The sequence below is a fragment of the Bos javanicus genome, chromosome 10, assembly GCF_032452875.1.
Source record: "Bos javanicus breed banteng chromosome 10, ARS-OSU_banteng_1.0, whole genome shotgun sequence".
NCBI classification, from domain to species: Eukaryota; Metazoa; Chordata; class Mammalia; order Artiodactyla; family Bovidae; genus Bos; species Bos javanicus.
Window position 1 is genome coordinate 14,023,121 of NC_083877.1, and position 12,689 is coordinate 14,035,809.

General features: G+C 42.1%; 1 protein-coding gene across 5 annotated transcripts in view; it reads right to left on the reverse strand.

The window, feature by feature from the left end:
* Positions 1-307: 307 nt before the first annotated feature.
* The window catches only part of AAGAB (alpha and gamma adaptin binding protein), a 74,101-nt gene continuing 61,719 nt past the window's right edge, over positions 308-12,689 (reverse strand). For 2 of the 5 annotated variants that reach the window (XM_061430165.1, XM_061430167.1), the window contains 5 exons: positions 9,192-9,274; positions 8,289-8,385; positions 3,150-3,254; positions 2,641-2,763; positions 308-2,043 (listed from right to left, as the gene is read on the reverse strand). In XM_061430165.1, the coding sequence (XP_061286149.1) occupies positions 2,000-2,043; positions 2,641-2,763; positions 3,150-3,254; positions 8,289-8,385; positions 9,192-9,274 (452 nt within the window). In that variant the 3' untranslated portion in view covers positions 308-1,999. The remainder of the gene's footprint in view (positions 2,044-2,640; positions 2,764-3,149; positions 3,255-8,288; positions 8,386-9,191; positions 9,275-12,689) is intronic. The other 3 variants (XM_061430168.1, XM_061430169.1, XM_061430166.1) reach the window with 2 other exon arrangements.

Consider the following 12,689-nt stretch of genomic DNA (forward strand, 5'->3'; position numbering starts at 1 on the left):
ATAGGTCACTTCGGATAGTCTGAAATTTCTATTGCACTATTGGCTCATGATCACACTTCTTAAAAGGGCCTTTAGTAGTTACTACTGTATACTTTAATCTCACATGTCACCCAGGAGGGGCCAATACCTAGATAGCTGAGACCCTGAAAGCATGGTATTATACACATGAAGGGTAGATTTAAAACAGTGAGTTCGACGAACAGATTATTGCTGTTTATGCCTAATCCAATGAAGGAAGGCTCCCCCCCACCGTGCCCACATCCTCTACTAAAAAACAACAAAATCATAAAAATATACATAAGCAGGCTTTATAAATAAACCACATTTTAATACCTGGCTTTGTTTAATCCACAAGATCAAGTTCACAGCTTTTTATAGTCTGTTTTTCCAAACCACGTGACCTAATGTGTTCTCTGAAACCTTTCATATTTTAAGAAAAACTTGTTTCGCCTTTCATTTTGCAATCCCAGAACTGACTTTCCTTACGTTCCCCATCAATGGCCAATGCAGTCACCTCAAAGAAACAGTGGTGGAATGGTGGTAAACTACAGTCTCAAAGACCCTCAGAATAGTTAAAGAAAAAGAAAAAAGTTATCAAGGAAGACAGCTTCCAGTGTTCCCTGGAATGGCTCTCCCTGAACATCCACTCACTGAAACCTTCCATCCTGTGGCCGCTCTGGCCAGGACCCTGGAGCACTCCGTTCCTTCTGCCATCTGTAGCAGGTTCTGCAGGGCTGAAAAGGTGTTGCACAGGCAGGTCTGAAATTCGTTTCTACTGGTGACCTATGGGGTTCACACTCACACCAGGCCAGCAGCAGTTCTTAGCCCATGTGCCCTGAGCCAGCTGAGAGCCATGGCAGACTGAAGGCTCATGACATGCATTACGCAGTCCCTAAACGAACAGAAATAAGGATTTCATTTGCTATATTTCCCACTCTTCTGGGAACTTTCCCCCTTAGAGGTCAGTTTCCCTGGAGCCTAACTCCTCAGCTCTGGAAGTAACACAGGTACTGAGGGACTCATTGCTTAACATTTCGCGTGCTTTCTCACCAAGTCCCACTTAAGTGTCACTAGTTTGGCAGTGATCTCTGAGTTCAGAGAGAGAAGAGGAAGCTCCCCTTGTTCTGAGGGTATCAACTGTGACAACACATCTCTGCCATCTCAAGTGGCAAACTCTAAGAAAGAACAGTTTCTACGTGGTAATACTAATGCAAAAATCTCAGGCTAGGACCATACTGATTCAATGGCTTATACAGGGAATTCCTTCTCTTACCCATGCCCCACCCCCACCCCCATGCCTGCCCACAACTTGGTAGAGAAGGGTTTATTTTTATCCCCACCAGAGTAGAAAACCTTTGCATCATTTATTATAGTCTAAAAATTCACACTGGTTTCTCAATACTTTCTACCAGGAGGTCAGATACTGTATTTCAAATGAAATACTCAGATGCTTTTTTTTTAGCTAGAGACTAACCCGAAGGCCAGTGGCTGACCTATAATCTGTGCTGCAGCACAGATTAAATCTGCAGTTTCTTCCTTTCCTCCCACCAAAAGCATCAAACCTTGAGCAGCAAGCTCCTTGAAAGAGAAAACCAGAAAACTCTTGATCTTCAGTGATCAACATGAACACAGGGAATGCTCCTCAAAAGACTGACCAGGAAAGCTTGGTGGTGGTTTTTCTTCTTTAACTTGGGCAAGTCACACAGGCCTTTGAGGCTCACCCCACTCCCGTTCCTACAACAAAAAATGTTATTTGAAAACTTCTCACTCCCTTACAATATACTGAGGGAGAAGAGATTTCTGCTTTACCCTCTACTAAAAACTAAAATTAACGGGACCCTATAAATAAGTCAGGCAGCCAACATGATGCTGGTAAGCTCAGCAAAAGATGATGGGGTTGAGGAGAGAAGAATCTCAGGGAGAGAGCGCTAGGGTCCTAGTTAGGCAAGTCCTAGCATGAATAGTTTAGTGCTCTTCATCAGATGAAAGGCCTTCAATCTCATCTCTGTCTCCCCCAATTGCCATCCAGAAGGCTTTGGCCACCTGTGGAAAGAAGCAAGCAACAGAGTTTAGGCAACACCTAATCTTCAGCTCGTTTCAGGTCACATACAGAACTGATTAAGACTTAAAATTCTATACCTTGCCCTTCAGTGCTCTGACAACATCTATCAAAACCCCTGAACACCCTGATCCAGGACTTCTACTCCTAGACTATAAACTGAGGATATTATCAGAACTGTATACATAGGTGACGTATAAGGATATGAACAACTTCACTACAGAAAAAAAAGGGCGCATGACTGAAATGTCCAATGGGGAAGTGGATAAGTAAGTTATGACACAGTCATACAATGGAATACATAAACCATATACATTTCTTGCCAACCCAAACAAAATAACTAAGAGTTTTCCAGCCTAACAGCTAGGAAGGCAAACATTCTGAGCCTCAATGTTCCACATCACTCAACATACATTGGAAAACCCTGGCTTGATGGCAGCAACTACATATTCAAATAATTGTAAGTGAATATCCAACAGAAAGTTCACAGTAAGACACTTTAGAAGTAAACAAGTGTGACATGTAATTCTTACAGCACTGGACCTGCAGTAGGTAAGCAAATACCTGACTAATTTTCTCACCTTTTCTGCATGCATCTTTCTTTGCTCGTGAGGAAGCGTCGCAGCCTTGTCTAGGGGGAAAATATATCTTAAGAAATTCATCTAATCGCACAGGAGAATCTGGAGCGCATAGATGTTCTAACACTAGAAGATGGGAGATGGGTTGCAAAAACACATGTTTATGGTGGAGTCATTACAGCTGTTAGATAGTTTAAGTCTTCCAAATCTTCCAGATGGGAATGATGTGAGTAAATTGCTAGGGATCTTACTGATTCCATGTTAATGAGACAGACTGAAAGAAACAGACAGGCAAGAGAAGAAGGGAAAGGAAAAAGAAAAAGAATGAAAAAAGGGGAGAATTTTCCTAAAGAAATTTTTACTAACAGAGGATGGCACAGTCCCACAGTATCTACATTTCTCAGATGAGCCCAAAGCATGGAATGCTATTAGCAGTTACAAAGTAAAATCCTACTAGATAAAACAGAGGGGCATCACTATGGAAACCTGTAAGACCCAATGGATCCAATTACCTTTCATTTCTTTTAACTTTGAAAACAGTCTTTCAAAATTCTCCAAATCTCCTCCGCCTGTAGTGAGACTGGCAAGTTCTTGAATGTCCAGGTCTAACATGGGATCTGCAATGAGGATTTGCACACAGTATTTAAGTATGCGCTAAATACACAGAATCCTAAAGCAATCAATCTGGCTTGGATGCAAGTTACCACTGAACGAGGGCCCAGCATGGACCAGCTGTACAGCTCCTGGTGCTGTATCCTGCTTGGCTGCTAGGGGGCCCTCACAAATGAACAGGGACTCATTTTATCCTTGAAATAACTGCAATGAGGCAAAGAATTCTGTTTCTACCTTTCTTAAGAAAACTAGAGTACAAAGAGAAGTGATCTTACTCTGGGTCACTGCTAGTAAGTGTGACCTTCGCTTCAGATTTATGCATGTATGTATGCTCAGTCCTGACTCTTTGCGATCCTATGGACTGCAGCCTGCCAGGCTCCTCTGTCCATGGGATTTTCCAGGCAAGAGTACTGGAGTGGGTTGCCATTTTCTCTTCCAGGGGATCTTCCCAACCTAAGGATCAAACCCGCATCTCGGCAGCTCCTGCACTGGCAGGCAGATTCTTTACCAGTGAGCCACCTGGGAAGCCAGGACTCACTTACGTGTTTCCAATTTCTAAAGCCCACACCCTGTACTAAGATATGCAGATTCAATAAATGCTTGAAATTTATACCATACTTTACTGGACAACAACTATTTTCACATCTGTTACTGACAACCATATAAGGTGGTTAGGACAGATACCACTGTCCACAATTTACACATGAATCAACCTGGGTTTAAAAATGAACTCTTCTACAATTAGAGCTATTCAAAGGCAGAGCCAATCTAAATTCCTATTTTCTTACCACAAATCCTTTACTATTTCTGCTTCAGCATGTGGTTTCTTTATCAAACTTTGTTTTTAGTCAGAATTTTCACTCAGCCTCCACTCCAGGCTGGCCACTTGTAGGATGTCTTCCCTGACCATCCCAACTCACACGTCTCCTTCCTTAAGATTCATTCCACAATTGGTGTTCACAGAGCTGTCTTGGCACTGACACACACTACTCTGTATTCTCACATCTGTCCACCACTTCTGTAATATATACCAAGGTAAGAGAGAAAGACAGCTTTGTCTCCACTGCTGAGTGCTTTAACTGACACAATTCCATTTCATTTTTCCAACAGCATTGTGAGAAAGATTTCTTACCCTTACCTTATAGAAGGGGAAACTAAGGCCCTATGGAAACTAAGGAAAGCTAAATAACTTACTCAAAGGTCATTTCACTACTAGTGGCAGAGTCATGATTCAAACCCAGTTGTCCAGGACTCCAAGTCCATGACTTTACCCATTACATTACAAGGCCTGTCTCTGCATTTTTTAGACTATAACCTTCTTGAAGACAAGGATGATAACATAATTCTTTGCATCTACTACAATGCTATACAGATTATTTGATGTTAAAAATATTTTGGTTAATAAATTTGTTTTCGTTCAATGGGTATGTCATGGTGGCAGTTGCTATACAGGGCTAGGGACAAAAAATTTGTCATTTATCTGTATATATGTTAATTGAACTATGGATATGGTAAAATCACTTCATGCTCAAATATAGGTTTGGAAGAGGAGCTTAGATGGAACATTGAGGAATGGAGATATTTAAAGGCTGGGTAAAGGAGAGTACTCTTCCAAAGGAAGAGAAGGAATCATCAGAGAGGTAGGAAAAAGACCAGGAGATGTGTTGGTTGAGTGAAGAGAAGCTAATGCTTCAGAAAGGGATTGATTTATAACACCAAATGCTGCCAAGAGGTCAAGATGGGACAGGAGGACATCAATTAGATTGAGTGGCACAGAAGTTGTTGGTGAGCTATTTTAGAGGAAAATGGGAACAAGAGCTAGATGAGAATGAGTTGAGGAATGGAAATAAGTAAAGAGAGGAGGAAGATGTGGGGTAGGGAAAGTGTTTTACTTTCGCCAGTTTGGTTTTTCCTTTTTTAACGAAATCTGAAATAGTTTTACTCTTACAAAAAAAGTTGCAAAAATAGTATAGAGCATTCCAATATGCCGTTTCCCCACCTTCCCTTAGTGGTAACATCTTACGTAACTAAGGTACAAGTATAAACATCAAGAAGTTAATAATGGAACCGTGCTATTATTAACTACATTCTTCATTCAACCTTTATCAGTTTTTCCACTAATATCTTTTTTCTGTTTCAGGATTCAATTCAGGATTCTACACAAAACTAAGCTGTCAAATCTGCTTAGTCTTCTCCCATTTGTGACAGTTCCTAAGTCTTTGTCTTTCATGATTTTGACACTTCTGAAGAGTACTGGCCAGTTATTTTGTGTAATGCCCCTTAATTTGGGTTTGTCTGATGTTTTCCCACGACTGAGGTTATGGACCTTTGGCGGGAATACATACCACAGGCGTGAGTACCCTTTCAGTGCATCATATTGAGAGGAAATATCAACATGCCATTACTGGTGACGTAACCTTCATCCCTTAAAGGGGTACTGACCAGGTTTTTCCAGGATAAAGTTACTATTCTCCCTTTGTAATAAGTAATTTGGAAAAGATATTTTTTGACTATGGAAATGTTGTGTTTCTTCTCAAATGTTCATCTACTAATTTCACCATCAGTGGATCTTGCCTGCAACGGCTATTACTGCAGAGTGTGGCTAAGGGTGGTTTTCTATTTCCCTCATAATGTCTACATTTATCGACTGGAATTCCTCTAGGAGGAGGAGCAGCCCTTTCTTTTCCAGGTATGTATTTATTCAATTATTTATTTAAATTAGTATGGATTCATGGGTATACATTTTATTTTATAGATTACAACCTAATACTAATGTTAATTTACGTTACTTGTCAAAATCTTCCAGCGTTAGCCATTGGAAATGCTTTCAAGTTGGTTCCTGTGACCTTTCAACATGCCCTCATACTTTTTTGAGCACTTCCTTACTTTCTGGCTTCCCACATAGCTCAGTTGGTAAAGAATCCACCTGCAATGCAGGAGATCCTGGTTTGATTCCTGGGTTGGGAAGATCTGCTAGAGAAGGGATAGGCTAATCACTCCAGAATTCTAGGGCTTCCCTGTGGCTCAGCTGGTAAAGAATCTGCCTGAAATGGGGGAAACCTGGGTTCGATCCTTGGGTTGGGAAGATCCCCTGGAGAAAAGAAAGGCTACCTACTCCAGTATTCTGGCCTGGAAAATTCCATGGACTGTATAGTCCATGGGGATGTGAAGAGTGGGACACGACTGAGCGACTTTCACTTTCACTTTACTATCTGGCCCCACGAGATGCTTCAGGTTCATCCTTCAGTTTTCCTGCCCCAGCCCTGAATCACACACTTCTCCAAGTAGCCCTGGTATCTTTTCTTGGAGAATGGTATTTAGAAACCAAGATCTAAGTGTTAAGTGTCTCCACCACTATACACATGCATATCTGAGTGTGTGCTGTCACTTCAGGTGTGTCTGACACTTTGTGACGCTATGGACTGCAGTCAGCTGGGCTCCTCTGTCCTTGGGATTTCCCAGGCAAGAATACTGGAGTGGGCTGCCGTTCCCTTCTCCAGGGGATCTTCCTGACCCAGGGACAGAACTCAGATGTCGTATGTCTCCTGCATTGGCAAGAAAGTTCTTCCCCACTACTGCCAGCTGGGAAGCCCACACAGGCACACACATCTATACTTATCTCTCCACTGCTCAAACTATATTTTAACAAACTAAGAGTTCATACTGATACCTTCAATTCTAGTTCAGTACCAAAGGATTCAACCCAGCCTTCACCTTTCCTTAACTTCTGACAGTGAGAAACCTAGCTCTCTTTCTCTAGGCTATATTTTCTTATTCTTTCAACCATAATATATGTAAAATATATTTACTTTCAGAATTTCAAAATCCAGATCCCTGTAAGAATCACATTTATTAAGCAGAGTGTAGGATTTCTGTTCAGTTCTTTTTATTTCTGGCTCACGGCATCCAGTCAGGACACCATTTCCCCAAGTTCTGTAGGTTCGTTCTTATCCTCCCATCTTCTTCAGTGTGGTCACTGGTTTGCTCTCATGGCAGAGACTTCAGTAGGTTTCAAAGCCAATGTGAAGGGTTCAACTGAGAGGACAAGATTGAATAAACTGGAGAGAAATGAAGTTATACACAATTTTTTCTTCTTAATATGTTTCTATAACCAATTAGTTGAGTTTTCTTTATGGATTATTTTACAAACAGAAAAAAAAAATTTTTAAGACTTATTATTGCACATGGGCCCTCCGTGGCATTAAAAGTAGTAGTGATGTGAGTAGTTTCCCAACAAAAGAACATTTATAGTTATTGTCAACTAAGCGCCATGGCCTTCTAGCTTTTTGGACAGCAAACTGCATTTCAGTTTCAGCTCCAAGACTTTCTTGTTCGATGCCTGGACAAGTTATTAAACTGCTCTGGGCTGCACCTTCATCTTTGTAAAACAACTTCTCTGCCAAACTTCATTACCAAATGAGAATGTGGACATAAAAGAACTTTAAAAGGATATGAGAGGGCTTATAAAACTATATTCTTTTTGTTAACAATTCTGACTACTGTAAAATACCATGAAAAAATGGTGGAATATGGAGATATAAAGCTGTTTCACCACCTGGTTCTACCTACTTTGACTAAGATAATCTTAATCAAGATCCTGCTGAGAGGACCAGTGGTGCCCACAGATTTGTACTGTGATCTATTTGCTCTCCCTGCTTTTTCTGCAGCCGCCCACAAGGCTCACATTCATTTGGGGGTCACTACTGATGTCCTTGGACTTCCCTGTGGCTCAGTGGTAAAGGATCCACTGCAGGGACAAAGGTTCGATCCCTAGGTGCAGAAGATCCCCTGGAGAAGGAAAGGGCAACCCACTCCAATACTCTTACCTGGGAAATCCCATGGGCAAAGGAGCCTGGCAGGTTACAGTCCATTGGGTCACAAAAGAGTCGGACACGACTTAGCAACTAAACAATAACCATGATCAATGTCCTTCCCTCATTCTCGTTTAAAGGCAATTTGCCTTTGGATGATTTATGCCCCAATGCATGGGCTTTGGCAAGTTCCACAGAGCTGCCACTTGGCAGCCACACAGCACTTACCCACAATGCTATCGACCTGCACGTCTGCTGTGTTAGAAGCAGCCCCTCGATGATCCAAGAGGGATTCGGTCCTCTCTGCTGCTGGCACACAGGGCTGCTGTGGAGAAACACAGACGGGTCACAATCTAATAGGAGGCTGCTTCCAAACTAACTCCAAAACAGCTCACAGTTCCACTCACTGCTCAGCTTTAGAGAAGCAGTAACAGGAGCTAGACATGAGGAGGGATGGAAGAAGGATCAAGGTCACATTATTTAAAAAAAGGCCAGAGATTTACTAACTTGGGGCTGTTTTTCCTCAGGGATAGAAAAGTGTTATGATTTTGCCTTTGACTATTAAAAACATATTGTTTGTTTTGTTTCAAATCATGTTTTACTCAAAACCTGAAAATGTATACAATCCTATCACAAAACAGCTCAGAGATGGAAGGAGGTCCTGGGCAGACAACGTGGCACTATATAATGTGCTCACTATTCCAGCATGCCGACCAAGGCAGACACGGACCAAAGTCCTTGAGGACAGAGGGCTGAAGTCAGCCTGTTAAACCCATTAAGGACAAGGACCTTCCTCAGACTGTAGAGCACACAGGAAGTACTGAAAAGAACCATTAATTTTATTTTATATTTGAAGATCTGGGGGGAAACTTCAGCCTCAAGGAAATTCTAGCATGTTTTTAAAAGCACTCTAGCAAAAACACACGGAACAGCCCAAATTGTAAACATCTTGAGAGGGCTTACTGCTTTAATACCAATCTAGCCTGCTCTTAACAGGCAGCAGGCTCCTTGTATCTATTCCTGATATTCTCTACCACTTCTTAAGTGGAAAGGAAAAAACGATGAATGGTGTAGAGATTCATAGAGTAGAAAGAAAAGCCAAAGGAGAGAAAGATCCAGGAAAATCTTTACCTCTGAGTGGCAGCTCTCTGCTGATCCAATGCTATGGTTTGCTCCAGTCAATGAGCTGAGAAGGTTAAGGCCTTGGTTCCTCTCTGAAGAGAAAAAGTACAGTCAGTGAAATGTTTTATTTACATTTAAAGCTGTTAAAATGACTGTGATGATGATATAATAGCTACTTCCTCGTTATAAAAGTTTTACCTATAAAAAATTAATTACAAAACCCTCTAAATTCTGAATAACTTTGAAATCAAGGTATATTAGTCCAGATCAAATATATGGCTGCTGCTGCATTGCTTTAGTCGTGTCTGACTCTGTGTGACCCCATAGACGGCAGCCCACCAGGCTTCCCGTCCCTGGGACAAATATATGGCAGGTCCATTATAACAAAGGCTGCTCAGTAGTTCTGTTTACAAAGATTAACAGCACTGATGTTTTAATAGCTACTGTTCCAAATAGGAAAAGGAGTACATCAAGGCTGTATATTGTCACCCTGCTTATTTAACTTCTATGCAGAGTACATGATGAGAAACGCTGGGCTGGAAGAAGCACAAGCTGGAATCAAGATTGCCGGGAGAAATATCAATAACCTCAGATATGCAGATGACACCACCCTTATGGGCAGAAAGTGAAGAGGAACTAAAAAGCCTCTTGATGAAAGTGAAAGAGGAGAGTGAAAAAGTTGGCTTAAAGCTCAACATTAAGAAAACGAAGATCATGGCATCTGGTCCCATCACTTCATGGGAAATAGATGGGGAAACAGTGGAAACACTGTCAGACTATATTTTTTTGGGCTCCAAAATCACTACAGATGGTGACTGCAGCCATGAAATTAAAAGACGCTTACTCCTTGGAAGAAAAGTTATGACCAATCTAGATAGCATATTCATAAGTAGAGACATTACTTTGCCAACAAAGGTCCTTCTAGTCAAGGCTATGGTTTTTCCAGTGGTCATGTATGGATGTGAGAGTTGGACTGTGAAGAAAGCTGAGTGCCGAAGAATTGATGCTTTTGAACTGTGGTGTTGCAGAAGACTCTTGAGAGTCCCTTGGACTGCAAGGAGATCCAACCAGTCCATTCTAAAGGAGATCAGTCCTGAGTGTTCTTTGGAAGGAATGATGCTAAAGCTGAAACTTCAGTACTTTGGCCACCTCATGAGAAGAGTTGACTTCTTGGAAAAGACTCTGATGCTGGGAGGTATTGGGTGCAGGAGGAAAAGGGGACGACAGAGGATGAGACGGCTGGATGGCATCACCGACTCAATGGACGTGAGTTTGAGTGAACTCTGGGAGATGGTGATGGACAGGGAGGCCTGGTGTGCTGCAATTCATGGGGTCGCAAAGAGTAGGACACGACTGAATGACTGAACTGAACTGATGAACTAATATTTCAGTGTCTAAACAATTAAAAAACATTAAAAAGAATCAATGTCAAGGAATCATTACCAGACGAAAATGAACATTCATGCTTTCTTGAAATTAAGCTCTGTTTAATTCAGTTAAGGTTCCCAATACTTTCAGTATTTGTATTTATTAAGTAGCGTTAGTCACTCAGTGGTGTCTGACTCTTTGCGACCCCATGGACTGTAGCCCACTAGGCTCCTCTGTCCACGGAATTCTTCAGGAAAGAAGACTGGAGAGGATAGCCATTCTCTTCTCCAGAGGATCTTCCCGACCCAGAGATCAAACCAGCATCATCTCCTGCATTGGCAGGCATGTTCTTTATCACTGAGCCATCAGGGAAGCCCAGGAATATCCTTAGGATCAGGAAAACTGGAGGGAAAGCCAAACAACAATAAAAAGCCCCCCAAACAAAAAACCACTGCCTGAGAGCAGAATGTGAAACCCATAATTTAAGAGGCTAGCAGCACAGAAGTCACAGAACTGCTCTCTCAAAAAGATAATTTCCTCCTACTTCACTTTTCCTCTCCCTGTGGCTTCCCTGGCTCCATTCTCATCTCTCTTCAAACAACCTACAAACTTCCAAGGTCTTCTTCCCTACTGGGTGAAACTGTCATAAGTCACACAGAGTGCCACAGAAAGATAAGCACTTGCAGTCTACTCATCCCCCTTTTCACTTGGGGAGGTCTGCCTTGGAAACTGGGATGAAGCCCAACTGGGGCACATGGAGTCTAGACCTGCAGCTTTTTCCAGGCTGAACTCTTACCACGTGGGCAGTCACCTACTTACTGCAGGCAGTTATCTACCCGAGTCAGCACCCATGCTTTAAGGCTACAAAGGCACTAGGCGGTACCAAGTGTCTGCTGCTGCCCTGCCGCCTTCCCTGCTCCACAACCAAAGGTGCACATGTACTCCTGGAGCCCCCCTCACCCCTCAGCCAAACTGCCCACTCAGTGAGGAATTCTCCAGGCCCAATGCTTGGGTATGCCCCATCCAAGGACCAGACACTAAGGTTTCATCAAGGCAGGCCATGGAGGCTCAGAGGCTGAGAAAAGCAGATCCGTGTGATGTCCCACACTGATGGTTTCACAGAGCCTGGAGGTGTTTGTTCAAACATCAACATAATTCTTTTTTGTGGCCAATGTGCTATAGACTCTAAAGCAGTTGAAAGTAGTTATGTACTACTCAGGGATTTTACATGTCATGAGGATACATGAGAGTTCTAAAAAAATACTTCAGGCTCTTTGCACAAAAAGCATTATCTGAGTAACAGAGTACTGATGTAAGCGAGCCGTCACTTCCATTACTGGAAATCACTTGGACTCTGGGTAATTCTCAAATCAGTACACAATTCTCTCCATATTCCAATTCCACGGCTTATGTTTTTCCTTTGTTGGGCATTACCTAAACTTGGCAGGCCAAACTGCAACCCATGAAGAATAAAGCAATACAATGTCAGTTTAGACATGCTATTTAGACCCAAACGGTCTATTTAAAATCCCTCATTCTTTACAGTGGCTGCCTCCAAGGAAGGGATCTGGGATGGACAGGAGAGCAAGGGAGTTGGCCTCATCACTGCATACTATAAACCTCTGTGTACCTTTTAACGTTTGTTCCATATTCATGTGTTTGCCTATTTAAAGATAAAACTTTTTTTTTCTATTTTTTAAATTATTATTATTATTTTTTACTTTACAATAGTGTATTGGTTTTGCCATACATCAACATGCATCCGCCACGGGTGTACACGTGTTCCCCATCTGAACCCCCCTCCCACCTCCCTCCCCGTACCATCCCTCTGGGTCATCCCAGTGCACCAGCCCCAAGCTTCCTGTATCGAACCTGGACTGGCGATTCATTTCTTATATGATATTATACATGTTTTAATGCCATTCTCCCAAATCATCCCCCCGTTCTCTCTCCCACAGAGTCCAAAAGACTGTTCTATACATCTGTGTCTCTTTTGCTGTCTCGTATACAGGGCTGTCGTTACCATCTTTCTAAATCCCATATATATGCGTTAGTATACTGTATTGGTGTTTTTCTTTCTGGATTACTTCTCTCTGTATAATAGGCTCCAGTTTCATCCACCTCATTAGAACTGATTCA